This window comes from Anneissia japonica, unplaced genomic scaffold, assembly GCF_011630105.1.
Source record: "Anneissia japonica isolate Jap-2015-1 unplaced genomic scaffold, ASM1163010v1 scaffold287998_len430063_cov162, whole genome shotgun sequence".
NCBI lineage: Eukaryota > Metazoa > Echinodermata > Crinoidea > Comatulida > Comatulidae > Anneissia > Anneissia japonica.
In genome coordinates, this window is record NW_022695675.1 from 261,299 (window position 1) to 278,873 (window position 17,575).

At 35.5% G+C, this 17,575-nt stretch overlaps 1 protein-coding gene across 1 annotated transcript in view; it reads right to left on the minus strand.

Annotated features, from left to right (window-relative positions):
• The window catches only part of LOC117101507 (protein furry homolog), a 43,152-nt gene that overhangs the window by 8,188 nt on the left and 17,389 nt on the right, over window positions 1–17,575 (minus strand). Inside the window, exons 25-46 of the mRNA XM_033241484.1 lie at window positions 17,343–17,566; window positions 16,364–16,611; window positions 15,983–16,120; window positions 15,076–15,425; window positions 14,310–14,633; window positions 13,426–13,712; window positions 12,801–13,029; window positions 12,022–12,232; window positions 11,573–11,671; window positions 11,017–11,272; window positions 7,932–8,161; window positions 7,419–7,529; window positions 6,872–7,069; window positions 6,585–6,752; window positions 6,108–6,248; window positions 5,778–5,960; window positions 5,003–5,026; window positions 2,400–2,702; window positions 1,833–2,003; window positions 1,430–1,561; window positions 1,033–1,142; window positions 194–465 (exon numbers count right to left, since the gene is read on the minus strand). Coding sequence (XP_033097375.1) covers window positions 194–465; window positions 1,033–1,142; window positions 1,430–1,561; window positions 1,833–2,003; window positions 2,400–2,702; window positions 5,003–5,026; window positions 5,778–5,960; window positions 6,108–6,248; window positions 6,585–6,752; window positions 6,872–7,069; window positions 7,419–7,529; window positions 7,932–8,161; window positions 11,017–11,272; window positions 11,573–11,671; window positions 12,022–12,232; window positions 12,801–13,029; window positions 13,426–13,712; window positions 14,310–14,633; window positions 15,076–15,425; window positions 15,983–16,120; window positions 16,364–16,611; window positions 17,343–17,566 — 4,409 coding nt within the window. The remainder of the gene's footprint in view (window positions 1–193; window positions 466–1,032; window positions 1,143–1,429; window positions 1,562–1,832; window positions 2,004–2,399; window positions 2,703–5,002; window positions 5,027–5,777; window positions 5,961–6,107; window positions 6,249–6,584; window positions 6,753–6,871; window positions 7,070–7,418; window positions 7,530–7,931; window positions 8,162–11,016; window positions 11,273–11,572; window positions 11,672–12,021; window positions 12,233–12,800; window positions 13,030–13,425; window positions 13,713–14,309; window positions 14,634–15,075; window positions 15,426–15,982; window positions 16,121–16,363; window positions 16,612–17,342; window positions 17,567–17,575) is intronic.

A 17,575-nucleotide genomic window follows, 5' to 3' on the forward strand; every position in this document is an offset into this window, starting at 1 on the left:
GCATGCAAATATTATTCGCCAAAAAGATAGAATATGCCCTGAACTAAGTCTAATAAGATTTGGGAAGTTTTCGTCATAAGAAAAAATCTAAATGTCACAGAATTTGAAATCAAGACTCTGGGACTGGAATGCGAGACTCTTAACCAGCAACCTTTGACTAATAGTAACAAAATTATTGAATTTCTAAGGATATGAAATTGTGTAGCAACGTCCCGGAGCTTGTCACCAAGATAGTTACAAACCTCTCGTGTGAGGTTGCAGAACCTTTGACACATGACCTTAAATAGCTGCATGAACGTGTGAAATGTGTTGACGGCAACCTTGCCGCTGGTGTCGTTCAGGATGGCTTGCACGTGCGACCGCCAGACCTCTTCCACCTCGTCGACTGGGATGTAGATGAAGGTGGAGTGAGTGCTGGAAAAATTGGCTGAGTTTGAGTCAAGGCCCTCTAACTCGCTAGCAATGCTGGGGAGAAAATAACCAATCAAACAAAAGGAAATGCATAAAAGATCTTGGTTACTATGGTTATAGTTAATAAAGCTATAATGGTTACTGTGGTAATGACCCAGTAAAAAAGTCATATCAGTTACTATGGAAATGACCCTGCAAGTATGGTTACTCTTGGAATTTTAATCTATGTTACATGTTCCTTAAGTTATTCTTAAGTTTTTAACTTCCTAATATAAATACATTAATGATAGATTTTGAATAATAATAATAATTATTATTATTATTTGGAATCTTCACTTTCATAACAGTGGTACACTTCCTCTAGTGAAGGTGCGTCCAAAAAGAAAACAAAACAAAAAACACATGACAAACATAAAAGCAAGCGAGATAAATTAAGACCATTTACAAACAGTTATTAATTAGACCTACAAAAAGAAAGATTATTAAACAAAATATATACATAAAAAATATCAATTTATGAATAAATTTGTAAGTTTTATACAAAATTATTAAATTAGGTACAATAAAATACAGTACACCAATTAGAAGTATCCTTTCATTTCCTAAGTGATATTTACTAACCTTGAGTATGATTGGGCGGGACTGAGGTGGCCGTGTGTGGATGCGGGGTCATAAATTGAGGCTACTAATGTCTCATTCGTGTTGTCTTCAACTCCAGAATTACTGTTGGTCTGGTGAAAAAAAGTTATATAAATATTTATTACCTGTATATGTAATTATTCAATTATATAGCATTTAATAATTACAAATCACAAATGATTGGAAAGTGGTATTTTTTAAAATAGCTTCATTTTCCAATCATTCCATAGCAACAGTGTGTAAGAATAACTAGAGAATCAGAATAATCCCCTACAGGGTTTTATGCAAACACGATTTGATTTGATGTAAACCAATAATTTCAAATTTCCTCTTCTTCCGCCGGCACCGCCACTGTTTATAGTTTTTAAGAGGCACTTACCTCATCATCATCTGACGAGTCTTTCATCTCCCCGTCAATCACTGCGTCCAAGTTGGGCGGAGCACTAGGCTCTATAGTATCCAGACTTTCCAAAGACTGTCGACTAACACACCAATTAAAAGCTTTCTCATCCTGAAAAATGAATTTTAAAATAAAAATTTTAATAATTTGACGCCAAAAAACAATTTGTTGTGTTGGCGATGGATGTGACATTTATAAATCCGAGTCGGTTGGTAGGTAGGTCGTAAATTTTTTGCCATAACATTTACTTATGAAGATTTTTAGATACAAGAACATATTATACAGTGTACACAATGACAACACAAGATATTACAAGTGGAAGACAAATATTTGAAGTTGTACAGAAAGATTTGAATTAATGAGAATGTTTTTAGCATCCTACGTTTCCTTCAAGCTCCACGTCAAGGAAATCAAAGTCTTTGAAGACAAACGTCTCATCGCTTTCGTTCAGTTTGTTATCATTGTTGATGTTGTCTGCTAATGAAGTGGTCTCGCTGGAACATGTGCTAGGCTGGCGTTCAAGGGCAATGTCGCTTGTAGAACTGAAGATCACCTGCAGAATAAGGATTTATTATTTAATACTTGTTGTCTCTCACAGGATTATAATAGGAGGGGTTATAAGTAAGGCCTAGGATGTAATGTCATCATCTTTTTATTGTCAAGCGCCCAATTATCAGCTTTTCTTTACGAGCTACCCCTGGAATAACAATTTAATAAATCACATAAAATGCTTAATGAATTCTATGTTGTATTTACGTAGTACAGAAGGCACAGTATGGTGACGGGTGAGAGAATACATCCTAGTTTCACATTGTCATTCGACTGTTAATATATGATAATAATAATAATTAAAATGATGCTATAAAATGAAAATTAAGTAATTTACTGTACATTAATCACAAGAAATGAAATTACAGTTTTACAAGTGAATTCTCTTGCTGATACTCACCGATGGACTCCTGGACACGCCAACATTCTGTCCAAGAGCTTGTAACACTTTCACTAGTCTGTCTCTAGTGCGTCGCTGCGAGTGCTGTGGTTTGCGCCAGGCAGACATCACCATACTCTGGTTGGCACTTGCTGATGTCGTGGCAGTTCCGGATGATCCACCAATTGAGCTCAACTGCGATACCTCTGTGGGTTCCGTGCTGAGACTGCTGTCATCACTACTGAGCGTGCTTGCTGCTGACTCATCACTATGTGTCGTCATCACCGTCATCATTGATGTAAACTTTCGACGAATCACAGGAGTCTATGGAGAAGACGAGAAGATTAACTGTTTGGAGGAGTGAAAAGAAGATGAAAAGGAGAGGAAGCAAAAAAGGATGTGGCTGGGCTATATTCGTAGCTTCAAAAATTATACCACCAGTAGTAGTAATAATAATAATAAAAACCTATTATTATAATGCACTTGGAACCTATTTCTATTATGATCTCTTAGTTTTTGGTACACTTAATATATCCTGTGAAACTGTCTCTGCTGACAGCAAACTATTCTTAGCCATTCAACAAAAACTTTACTTGCAATTGTTAAATTTTGACCAAGACATTATCTTTCTTAAATTGTACATCTGTCCTCACTTGGATTACGACCATTAGCACACAAATATGAACTTAAACTTTAACAATTCACACAATATCAATGCTAAGGACGATTTAACTGAGTTGCCCTGTCGACATTGAACATCCTGGTTATTCTTCCTGTAAATTGAGCCATGTGAACAGGGTCTAAGGCCCATATTGAGAAATAATGGAAACAGCAACACTAATGTCAGTGGAGATAATGAATAAAACAAAGAAAAGGCTGAAAGACTTTAAGATTGAGGGATTAAAACACAGCATTTTATGAATGACATCATGCCTAAAGATAGGTCTGCTTGTAGGCTAGGAAATTTGTTATAAGTTAATGATATAAACTACAAAGCTCTAGCATAGGCTATTCCAGAACCAGGCAAGGTATAAATTTTTACTTTATGAATGTTTTTTTATTAAATATACAAAGAAAGCAATTTAATATTATTTAAAAAAAATTTATTTAATGCGTTTTTCCTGAGACAAATTTGTGTAATATACAATGTGTGTATATGATTTAAAAAAATATTTTCACAAATCAAATCAAATGATGTCATAATCATGGTGATTTGATTTGTGAAATTATTTTGTTATCGTTTACATGATACATTGTTATCGAATGCTAGTGTAAATACTTATCTTTTAATTACTATATGAACAATTGCTTTTTAGCTTTTTATCGGTGATCTTTATGGTCATAGTGTAAACCGGGCTTTATATGAGCATGATAATGTCATATCACATCCAAATATGGCCATATGATGTCATATCATACACATATAAGGACAAACCACAGGTATTTTGTTGCATAAAATGTGACAGAGAGCTTAACTGCTACATTTACAAACAAAAAAAAGCAGTTTTTTTTTTTAAGTGTCAGCAACTTGGAAGCTCTCATATTATCTTTTCATTTTAAACTTCTGTCCACAATTTCAAATTTTACATAAAAAACTTGTGCGATTTGTCCATATATGGGCATGATGTCATATGACACCCATATATGGGCAAATCACGCAAATTTGTAATATAATACTTCATAGTGCGGATATAGCTTTAAGCACAACAATATCTAAACAAATATGATTATCAATTTGAATGAAAAAATAAGGCCTGCCCTCCCAAAACCAGCACATGGTTGTTGCTAATTATTAAACTGAGTAATCAGCTTATGAACGTAGCAGTATTGTATACTTTAGTACAGAGAAGCTGTAATACTTTTACTCATAACTTTGGCAATAGAAAGTCAATTCCAGTAAATGACCCATCATTTTAAAGATTATAATGTGGAGAATAATATTATTTTCTTATTTTAGTCACTGATGCAGGTTTTGACCTGGCAAACCCCATTATGGTTTACCATTCATATTTTTAAAATTAATACAAGAGATATACTTGCCACACCTGAGCAATTTCAGCTAGACAACCAATCTCACATGCAAGGAGCTGAGTAAAATTTTGGCTCACATGACACTGAGCTAAATATCTACAGCGTAAAATAAATGAGCACTAAAAATGGGGGCTCAGGAGCAACTTCTAGTGGTATAAATGAGCTAAATTCACTCGTGTGTAACAGGCATTACAAAACAAGTTAAACAATTTAAAAAATATTAAACACGCACAAAACTAATAAGCTGACAAACCAGACAAGTTTTTATAAGGTAATAATAATAAGAATAATAAAATGTGGTCATTAACTACTACCACACAGTGTAGCCATGCAAAAAAAAAAAAATTAAAAAAGCATCCATCAAAAGTACCTTGTTACTTTTATAGGTGCACCAACACCAATGGTAGTGGGGGAGGGGGGGTGGATGGGGATGCAATAGGTGGATGAAAGTGGTAGGAAGGGAGATTTATGCTTAGATGTTTATTATATTTTAAAATAAAATTTAAAAATGACAATCTACTGCGGTACTGAAAAAAATGGCACTACAAACAAATTACAGAAGTACGGAAATTATATTTTTTCCAACAACTCACGCTTTTGTCTTCTCGTTCAACCATCTGTCAGTCAAGAAAATATAGAAAAAAATATGCGGCTCGTATTAGTTGCAATCAAAATTAATATAAATTAAAACAACAAAAAAAAATTAAAAGAATATAATAATTAATATACAAAATTATTAAAATCAATCAAAAATACAAATTAAAAACAATCATATTTAACAAAATATTCTGAAAAAATTAGATAAAAATAACATAATTTCAAAATAATATTATAATCAAATAAATTCGTAAAATTGTTTAAAAATTTAGATGAAACGCTTGCAAACATGAAGATTTTCATGAGAAGACATTGCATTGCTTGAGTGGTTTGGATTTGAGAAAAAATATTGGTTTTTTACAGGATTCAAACAAAGAACCCAGGGAGCTAAATGCAGGTATTTTAGCTACAGTATTAAACTACTGCTCCACTTCAAAACCTATTTTTTTTTTTTTTTTTTTATTTCTCTCTTGCAAGTCCATTGTATGGGCCATGGTTCTTTATATATTTATATTTTACTTTAATTTCTGTATACTTATTTTTTGGCAAATTTCACTAAACTGATTTTTAAAAATAACAAAAATAGCCAATTAATGATCCCATGGTGTTGTAGGTGAATGGGAGGTATAAAAATAATTAACATAGTTATGAGATGATTTACTAATTTTCAAATTGTATCTCCCATTGAAAGAGAAGAAGAACCAACCCAAAAACAATACCCCATTCCCCCGATAGGAGTTACTGCAGTCAAAGTTAGTTGTATTGCCCTACCTTTGACAGGTCAAAGGTGAACTCCATAGTACGCCCAGGTAGGTCTTTCCGTGACCCACCGCCGTCAGTGTTCGCTCGCGATCTTCGACGACTCTCATCCTGTGCCGTTGACGGTTTCACAAGCGACGATGAACGAGACACTGCCAGCTTTAATATGTTCAGCGATTCCTTCCAATGCGGACCCTTTAAGAAAATGGTACAACAGACGTATTAGAGGCAAACAAAGTCATAGATCAAGGGTCAGCATAAATGGGTTGGAGGGTCAAAGTGAATTTTTTAATTAAACACAGAGGACTGTGGTAAACTTAAATTCATTTATTATTTCTTTACCTGAACATATTTAGCAATAACCCGTAGAAGGTCATCGTTGACCTGCTGCATAGGGGCAGACATAAGGTCAACGTTATGGATGAGCGAGTACACAATGGTCAGAACAGCTAACTGGTTGCTCATTGGTCCTTTTTCTAATACCTGCAAAAATGTATACAAATGTAATATTATGTATTAAAAATACTAATATTGCCAATTAAAAATTATTTCAATTGGTTGGAATTTACAGAATATAACCATACAGTTAAATTGCATATTGTCTCCTTGTACCAGAGGCGGGAGGGGAAAGGTGGGCGTCAACCAGGTAAACAATCCACCACAAATAAAAGCAAAAGGAAAACTATTAAAGCATATTACACAATGCCTATTCATTACGTGCTGCCTGGGGTGGACAGTTCCACCATTTTTTTAGGAAAGTTCCAAAAACAAGCTTCAATTGGTTCATCCAGGTATAATAGCTAAACAATCAATATTCACCTCAATTAAGAATGTCATCATGGAGATGCTAAACTGCGAGTAGTTGTTGTGGACGTATTTACAGACGACTCCCGTCCAGGCTTTGCTGTCCCGATTGTAAGTCTTCTCACTGTACATGGTGAGTACGGTGGATAGCGGGGCCATGTGGGTGTATCGTTCACTGCACATCTAACAAAACGAACCAAAACCAAATAAATTTCTCAACTTTGTGACGAAGATCATCGGGAATGAGCCAGACATACAAATATATATTGGTCGATTTTGGTAGTTTGCATCATTATACCTACCCTACTAATATTATTCGCAATCTCCATTGCAAATTTATCCGGTTGTTCAAAATGCTGGATGAGGTATGGCAAAACCGCAATGACATTCATTGGGAAGCCTGCAGCTTGTGTCGGGTCCACAACCTGAAGGTGGCAGTATACAGTCAATTTGGCTATCAGGTGAAGGGTCGCCTCGCTCGTACTTGCTGACGTAAATCCCTAAAGAAGGCAATTATATTTCGGCTGTTATTTATTGCAATACTTAGATACTTATTAATTCAATACAAGACAATTCGATACATTAATAAACTCATAAAAGGTAATCATCAAATATAAAATAAAAGCAAACAAAAACAATGTTAAATTAGGCCAGCATAAACTTTTTAGACATGTACCTAGCAGGAGTAAAGTGTGTTTATAAGATGCTGATGCAGCAACAGAGATGATGCAGGACAACATCCCTAGGCCTAGGCGTTGGAGAGATTGTAATGGTAATAAATGAAATAACATGAAAAAATGCAGGTAAATAATAAGATATTAAAATAAACAGATTTTCAGCATTTAATACCTTAAGAAGTAATGATTGTAGACCAGGAAAGTTTTGCCATTTTAACCGGCTCAAAACTGACTCCATTTTGGAACGGACTTCTGGGCGATCAGGAGGAAGATGTTTTAGAAGCTGAAATAATAATAAGTGATGGTTATAAAGTGCTTTACATAGGAGGTCCAACATTAGAGTGCAATGAAATGATACAAAACATTATTACAAATATACTGTTGGTTAAACACTCTGAATAAAAATCTTCATACATTTAGATTGATCAAATAATTCAAGGAGACATAGCTCAACGCCTTGAGAAAAGACTTTTGTACTTCTGCCATCCATGAAAATCATCTTCATCAAATACCTCCAACACAAACATCATATGTACACTATAGCTAGCCCAACACTAAGGGATATTTTTTTAATATGCATCCAGAGAAATGCGCAATGCTTTGAACTGCCAGTTTCAAGGTCACTTACTTTTTTTAGCTGCCAATACATTAGAAAGAGGGGATGGAATATATAAACTGTACTTACTTTATCAATGAGTTTAAGTGCGAGTGAGAACTCGTACTCATAGTCAGATTCGAGCAGAGAGACGGAGATCCAGAAGAGTTGAATGAGTAAGTTTAGTTTCTCCTCTATGCTTCCTTGTTCACCCATGGACTTGATGGAAGTGGTACTGATGGATCGAGTGAACAGGCGCCGGCCACTCCCCTCTGACGTGCTAGATGTGCGGGTTCGGTGTTCGCCGTAGCCTCGGAGCTCTATTCATTTGCATTGAATGGTGTGTAGAGATACATTGGTGTATTAAGCATTCATTGTTATGGTTACAATAATTGAATAAAGACATTTTACAACTATTATTGTTAATTATAATAGTAATAGTGGTGATTATTATTATAAGATATATGCAATAATAATAATAGTAACAACCAATAGTAATAATAACATATAAACAATAATAATTGTTTTTGATCACAAAAAAAAAAATCTGTCACTTTTCCGGAATTGAACCCACAACCATGGGATTAGAAGGCAAGCATTTTAACCACCTATCTAGCTCAATACCACCATCATTATGATGACATAGAAAAAAATGATGGTGCTGGTGGTGATGTCAATGATGATGTTGGGTTGATATTAATATGATACGGCCAAAAAAAAAATGGTTGTATTGCCCATGTAGACATTTGAAATACTGGGTCATTCGATCATGTCTATATAACTTTATTTAGGCACGCACATGCGCCCAGATTGTTAATAGTAAATATATCACTGTCCTACTTTTAGGTGACAATATCTTTCACAAGATAAACATACCGACACGATGCTTTACACACACTTTGGCTTCATTATCAGGCTTTAGGGAGTGAAGTTTCTTTGGTCGTTAGAAAAAAATTCTGTAACACTAACAGGAATTGATTCAAGGACCCTAGGATGGAAGGCAAGCATCTCAGCCACAAAACTATTCAATTCCATACCCTTTGTCACTAAATTTCTAGATCCACCACTGGTATGGTCTTTCCAAGTATGTCTTTCCATGTTTGTTCGAAATAGTTGAGTTTTATGAAATATTGTCTAATAATGAATCCAATTATTGATGTATATTCTTATACAGTACATGCATCTACAAGTATTCTAGTTTTAAGAATAATAATCCATGCTTAAATGAGGCATGTTGTGGTAAAATGGCTAAGTTGTCACTCAGGCATGTATTGAGTAAATGGGCTATAAAATATGGGAGCTCAAAAAATGGCATAAAATTTTTTTTTTAACAATAAATCAGCAGTATATACTGGTATTAGGTATTAAAATACAAAATTAATCATATTTCAAAACCTTACTTCTAGAAACAGTCTACAAATCACATATCTCAAGACCTTTTTGGTTGTAATGTTAATTCCATTAAAAAAAATGTATACATAAATGAATTTGGAAGACTATTACTTAAAATCATATTTATCTTGACTGCTTGAGAGCTGTACTGCACTGTACTCATTAACTAAGGCTAGAAATGTTCAATTTCAATAATTGACGGATCTCGAAATATCAAAAACTTGAATTTCAATTTTTGCTACAACTGCCATTTTGCCTCAAATGATTCATACAGACTAGCATTACCATGGCAACCATTTTATACCCTGGTGTGGTTATTTAATGAAATGATTCAAGCGGAAATTATTCATACATACTTCAAAATAAATAATAATGATTCATAAACAAACATAATTCTAAACTGATAGAAATCATAATAGAAAGGCGATATATAGAAACTATAAAAAATAATTAAATATAATGATGAAGATGTTTATATAAGGGACCTTTCTGGCAGGTCAACCAAAAAAAAAGTGCTAATCATATGCATATGTCCGCTAAGCTCCTTGGATTATTAACAACATCCAAGGGGCTTAGCGGAAAGGACCATTATTATAATGATGGTGATGGTGGTGATGAGGATAATGGTGAAGATGATGATGTTCATGATGATTATTAAATTGATAATGATGATGATAATAATGTTGAAGATGTTGTCAATAAAGATAATGATGGTGATGACAATGTTGGAGATACTGATTAAAATAATGATGATGTTGTTTAATTACAATATTATAATAATGATAAGACTGATGCATGACAATGATAATGATGGTTTATGTTGATTGGTCATCATGACATAATGATATTGATAATGACAATGATGATGGTGATGATTCTGACATGGATTTAATATTGATGATGCAAATGATGATGATAGATCTGGTGGTCAAACTAATTACAACAAAAATCATATAAACATAAATATAACAAAAAATATAAATGTAAATAATAAAAAATGTAGAAATAAGTATATAATTTGATGATGTAAGTAAACTGTACATGATAAAGGCACAGGTGATACAATCAGAGGCTAATATATAAGTTCAATTTGAAACTTTGGACACACAAATATGCAATGAAATTTTTGCTTGCACAGACTACTTTCACTCAGGAAGATTTGACCGATTTGCACTCTTTGCATCAGACTTTTAAAATAGGGAGTTTCCACCCGAGGACAATTTTGCTCAGTTAAAGTGGAAAATTAAGCAAGCTGTTTGCACAGGAAAGGGCTTTTAGCATACCACACCCCTTTACAGGTAGAGAAAATGGACATATTTCATGGATGGATGAATTTATTTGGTGTAAACACTAAGGATAATTATTTCCAGTGGGGTCCTTCTGGTGATCATGATTGGGCAGTACATCAGGAGGCAATCCTTTACTCTTTCCGAAAAGTGTACTGCATTCTGTAACATGCACAGGGCCATAAATGCACACGGGACCAATGGCTTAAACGTCTCATCCAAAAGATGGTACGCTATCGTAACTAGCATTTCAGCCCTCCGGTTGAAATACAATGACAGCAGTGATGGGAATTGAACTGGTGACCAAGACTTCTCCATGGTTCAGCGCACACACATTTTGGCTACCACCAGTTTAGCCAACTGAGCTAAGCTGCTCTCATAGAGGATTGAGCTAAGCTGCTGTCATAACCAACTGAGCTAAGCTGCTCTTATGACTGATTGTACGACCTTTGACCTGTTCATAAATTAGTTGATGGCGTGTGAGTCGGGATTAGTACCTGTCTTGCCATTAGTAACTTGCGTAGCATTCTCAGTGATCTTGACAGCCATGTTGCTTGCATGCCGTTTACTTGAATCGTACATACCACTACCGCTACCGTGCAAGTTGCCGGTACTCTTGCGCATGTCTGATGACTTCCTGGAGCTGTACACTGTGCCGCTCTTCGATCGGTCACGTATGTCGGGAAGCATGATCTCATACGCCAAAGGCTCGATCATAGCCTCAAGCGTCAGTAAGATTTCTGTAACATATCCCTGCCAGAAGGTACAAAAACCATGAATTATATATATATATCTTGAAAATAATCACTTTAAAAAAGTCGATCATCCTGTTATCTCATCTAATATTGGCCTTTTTGGCCTAGGTCAAGGTCCTGCTTCCCAAACAACAAGTAGGGGATTGTCTCCTAGTGTACTGACAACGGAAGGCACTGTCCTGTGGTGGCCGTGGGTCCTTAAAAGCAAAATTTTACTTCAACAAAGACCATACATAATATGTATTTACATTTACCTTTACATACTCAAAAATAAATTAAGGGAATTTTCAATTCCTACCTGGTTCTCTTCGGCTTGGTCAGCTACAGTGTCTACCAGTCTACGGAGGATGTCGGACATCATCCTGGCATTCAATGAAGGACTAAGGGCTCTCACCATCTGATATTAACAAAACCATTTATATTAAGACTATTAAATATAAACATTGTAGTGTATATAAAAAAAAAATAATACGCAATTTCCTTTGTAAATACTAGGTGAACAATAAAAATAGAAATTATGTGTTTCTCTAACATAATTTTCCTGTTTAAAATATTACTTTATTATTATATTTTTAATTATTAATATTACTAGAATTATTATTATTATTTTATTATTATTAATGTGTATAAATATTATTGTATTTAATATTTTTAATCGCAAAATAAAAACAAAATAATACAAGAATAAGACTGTATTATTGATGTTATTGTATTTTCATATTTTGTATTTTGTGATGAAAAACGTACCTGGAAAGATCTTCCAGCATAATGACGTATTGGGCAAACCAAGGCCAACTGAAGCGCCACCTGGGACCAGCGTTGCTCCAGGTGTGTTGTTTTCAGGCTGCTCTTGAATATCTTAACAACATGCCGCAGAAACACTTCAATTTGTTCAGCACTCTTGATGGATACCACCCTTGGTGTTATCACTTCTGAACACCACATAGGCCGACATTTCCTATTGGTAATTGGATAAAAAATCAATAAAAATAATCCAATCAAAGTAAGTCTTATGAACAGCTTGAATATCTTAAAAAAATGCTGCCAAAAACTTAAAATTGTTCAGCACTCTTACTGGATATCACTCTTGGTGTTATCACTTGTGAACACCACATAAGCCAACATTTCCTATTGATAATTGGATACACAATCATAAAAAATGATTAGCCAAACGAGTTAAGTCTTAAAACAGCTGAAAAAAAAATAAAACATAATACACATAGAAGGGGCAAACCCAGAGATGTCCGAAAGGGAGGGGGGGGCCCAAAGGGAGGCCGATTGCGATAATACTACGCTAAGGATATTTTAGTTTTCTAGACACCCGAAAATAACCTCTGAGGCATTTTGGGCGGTCAATTATTTCTTTTTTTCTTTTTTTTTGACTTTCCAAACGGGGAGGAGGATCGGCCCGGCCCCCAACTAAATCCACCCTGCATAGGCCGACGTTTCCTATTGGTAATTGGATACACAATCATGCAAAATTATCCAATCAATTATGTCTTACAACAGACTGTAAAACTAATTACCTGGTCACCAAAAACTCAATGAGAGCCTTGGCACTTTCATCTACACCTCTGAGATAATCAACGTTCTTATGAATTGTGCGCAATGGTGACGCAGCGATTACTGTCCCGGAACTTCCAGTACTAGATGTTGATTGGCCTCCAAGCGTCGTCGTTGAACCCATCATGCTGCCCTCAACTACGTCAGTCATAAAGGCCTCAGCTGGGTGAGTACTGGTTGGGCTAACGGAGCCTAGGAGAAAACAGAGTATATTAATTCATTTTAAAATCTTACCACTTCTTTATAAGTTGTACATTGATGAAGGTGTTGGCAAATTTTAAGAATTAATATCTGGAGTACCTGTAAACAAGCATCCCTGTTCACCTGTAAAAATTAACATCTTAGCCACCTGTTAAATTACGATCTGGACACCTGTAAAAGAAAACATCTGTCTACTTGTAAAATTTAACATCTTGGTCACCTGTAAAATCATGATCTGTCTACCTGTAAAAACTAACATCGTGGCCACCTGCAAAAATAATATCTTGGCCACCCTTAAAATTGTGATCTGGGCCACCTGTAAAATAAACATATTAGGCATCTGTAAAATTAAGGTCGGGCTACTGTAAAAATTAAAATCTTACCCACCTGTGAAATCATATTCTTTTGCTTGTGGCATCTGTTCCACCAGAGTTGACATCTCGCCCATGGTATCATGTGACAGAAGAGTCTGTGCAATGAACACATAGTCATTGTGGGTGGACAGGACAATTAGAAGATTAAGCAGTAAACGTTTGCTGTGTTCGTGCACTAGAGGGCGGCTGTGATCCAAACCGAGGAAGACAACGTGAAGGATGTTGGGGAGGTGGATGGCCCAATCGATGTCAAGTCTTTCCGTGACAAGGTCAGCCATTAATACTACTGCAAGGTTGCATCTACGAGGGAAACAAAAACTTATGAAGATTTGCGTATAAGCTACTGCCTTTGTCTCTACAACAAGCAAGTTGTGCAATCTAAATTATTTTTCTTAGGTCATGATATTGATAAATAATTATCAATTATTTTTTTTATTTGTTTGTTTTTTGTTAAATTTTTTTATCTATTTTTTTATTTATTTTTTTTTTATTTATTTATTTTATTTATTTATTTTTTTGTTTTTATTTATTTATTATTTTAGAATAATGCTTTTTGAATCATGTTGGTAATGCTGATAATGACTTGAGCAACACTGATTTTAATTGCATAAATGAGAATGAGAGAAATGTTTGTCTCTAAAGGATTTGAATGTCATATGATACACTTTAAAAGGACTGCCTGGGATAATTGCTCAGATATGAAAAAAATATTTATCTAATTAAATATTCAAGTATTAAATCAAATAAATCATTGATAAATAATTCAATCAATTATACAGAAGTTCACAAGAGAATTACATTAACAGCAAATGTTAACTTAGTTTTACATGAATATGATTTTTGTATTTTTACTCGCGAGAAATATTAGTGAAAAAAATTGTAAGATTAGGAGTTTACCGGTGAAGAACAGCACTATGCGGTGGCTCATTATCATCAATGTCCTCGTACAGCGGCGCGCAGTGTAGTTCATCAGGTGTTGGTAATGGCAATGGCGCGTAATCACGCGATTTGTATAAAGCCCGCCACTGCGAAAACAGTGCTTTGGGTGTTGAGTTGTGTATTGATAAAAGTGACTGCTCTTCCTCTTTTTCTTCAACGATTCTTGAGACAAGCTTACTGTTTCTATCGCCCGAATCACTACTTTGGTTGGAATTACCGCTGGCTAGTGTACCAAGGCTGCTGCAGCTACTGTGTCGTAGGGTACTGTCAGATTTTGCGAAGCTGTAGAAAACAGTTGATACAGTAAATACAAATATTAGAACATTAAAAAAAAGGAAAGCTTTTAAATGAACTTGGCTCCCTGAAGAATCTATTGCTCAAAATACTGTATTATAAGTAATTAATGCAAGATAGCAACTGGCGACAATAATTAACAAGTTAAAAAAAGTTGCACCAAGTGGGATTCGAACTTGGAACCTTCTGCTGTCTATGCAAACTTGGCCACTTGGGTTATGTTCAGAATTAAAATCAAATTAGAAGCAACTAAAACACTCTTGCGCATGTGTGAATCAATGTTTAGTTCACAATGCATTGCAAACAAGAGATAAATATGATACACCCTCAAATTAAGTATTTTAAACAACAAGACGGGATCTCCGTAAGGGAACTTTCAATAAACATTAATGATTAGTATTTATTCCTATAAATCTGTGTCATAGTGTACCTGTCCGTTCGCTCTCTTGTTCCAGGATCACTCGGGACTTTAGGTATGGTCTTGAAAGCCCCAGAGAACAACACCCCATCCGGATTCTTCTCCAGTAGTGACTTCTCCATCCCACCAATCTCTCCAGATGTGTCCTCGTCTTTATCCATCTTGTCCATGAGTGACACCATACTGCCAATCTCCTGATCTGCATTGCAAAGCTTCCCCGAATTGAAGGGCCTGAAGTAGGGAGGTACAGTGATACGTTCAACATGCGTATTGATGGGATCCCAGCTTAGCAATTCCCTCAAAAGTTCTTTTACCAGACTCTGAGACTTTGCTCCAGCAATGAAGGAAAGAACCATCTTCACCTGGAGATTGGAAAAAGGCAATACAACACACTCATTAAAGGCATCTGACACAAACAAAAATATCAAAATGGTTCAACAATTGTGGTGCATGCTTTACTATCTCTGGGTCTTGGGTTCAAATCCAGAGTTGATTCCATAAGGCAAATCCCTTAGTATTAGATTAGAATTTGAGCTTTTTAAGCCAGATGGAAAAAATATTGAGATATTGTACAACTATTAAATTCTAAGATATTCAAAAGGTGTTTGAAGAAATAATAGAGAATGATTAAATAGATATATGAATTTTTTGACGATCAACTGAGGAAGCTGGGGTATTCAGTAGTAATATATATATATAATATTAGCCATTTTGATTATTCTTCAAACCAATTTCAATTTCATCAATTTCTTTCAATATTTATGATATCAAACATCATTCCCAATCAAGAGCCTGGCTTTAAATGTATGGATTGATGAAAGTACAGATAGATGAATAAACGGAAAGATGGAAGAAAGGAGGGACGCATGAACTGGGGGATAGACATACAGATGGATAGAAAGAGTAAATTTAGTCTTACATATGGCAGGAGGTCAGGATTGGTAGCTATGCCGGACAACAAAAACAAGTAATCAAGAATAATGCAAAGGTTGCCAGGCCAACACTTGCAAAGTCCTGCCCATAATTGCTGCAACTCACGAGTATGCTCCTCACCATACTAAAAAACAAATATATGAAAAAAAACCCGGTTAAAATCAAACTATGTTTACATTACAATGGAGATAACAGTAATGAATATGTAAAATCAGTGGCGGCGCCAAACTTTCCCCGACAAGGAGACTGTCAGACAGAGTGCCCGACGGGCAGGGACCAGCATTTTTTTAATTGAGTCGCGTCCGGGATTCCCTCTGCACTTTCGATGGTGGAACCACTGTACGTTACTTAATACCAAATATCATACCTCGGCTGTTATGAAAAACATATTGTTCAAAACAATGTTTGTCGCCCTCTCTGATCCCCATCCATTGCCTTTAAGCGGACATTCATTTTCATCGTCCCAATCAGCATCTTCCTCTTTGTTGGCGTTGCGGCTACTACCGTGTGCAGCTGAGCTCTCGACTAGTTCAATGTTGTACAGCCAAGGTAGGAGTACTTCTAAGATGTTTTGGCGAATGTTGAGGAGTGCTGAATCAAATCTTTCAGTTAGTTCTGTGAAAAAGGTATATTTGAATACGGTATACATGAATTTATTTTAAGTTTTATACTTGTTAAGTAATAAGTTGAGTAACCTTGTACAAAGGCTTAGATAGTAAGCCATCCAGAGGCAAATCTAGTAGGGGGCATGTATTGAAATTAGAGCTAATTAGCGCTACTCACTTATCTACTCTGAATATGTTGTGCCACCCCGCCCCCCGATTTGTTAAAACCTATTTAGATAGATACCATTATAGTTATTATAGCTAGTTAAATATAGAAATAAATTACTTACACAAAAAAATATTTAAATATTTTTTAACTTTGAAAATAAGAGTAGTCACCTGAAAAGATTGCGAGTGTCAGTTCCGGATGAAGTTTGGCCAATTCCTGACTAAGCAGAATGTGCGATTTTCCGTAGGTAGCTTGCAACAACTCATCTGGGAAAAATCGCATATGGAGCACCTGCATCAGGTTAAGGGCTGTGTTCCTCGTTGTGCGGCAGGCATCGGCTGCCTTCAGTAGGATAACGCACAGCGTAGGGAGGGGCATGTATTGAAATTAGAGCTAATTAGCGCTACTCACTTATCTACTCTGAATATGTTGTGCCACCCCGCCCCCCGATTTGTTAAAACATATTTAGATAGATACCATTATAGTTATTATAGCTAGTTAAATATAGAAATAAATTACTTACACAAAAAAAAATTTAAATATTTTTTAACTTTAAAAATAAGAGTAGTCACCTGAAAAGATTGCGAGTGTCAGTTCCGGATGAAGTTTGGCCAATTCCTGACTAAGCAGAATGTGCGATTTTCCGTAGGTAGCTTGCAACAACTCATCTGGGAAAAATCGCATATGGAGCACCTGCATCAGGTTAAGGGCCGTGTTCCTCGTTGTGCGGCAGGCATCGGCTGCCTTCAGTAGGATAACGCACAGCGTAGGGATCAGGTCACATGGGTACGTTTCCCTGATGGAG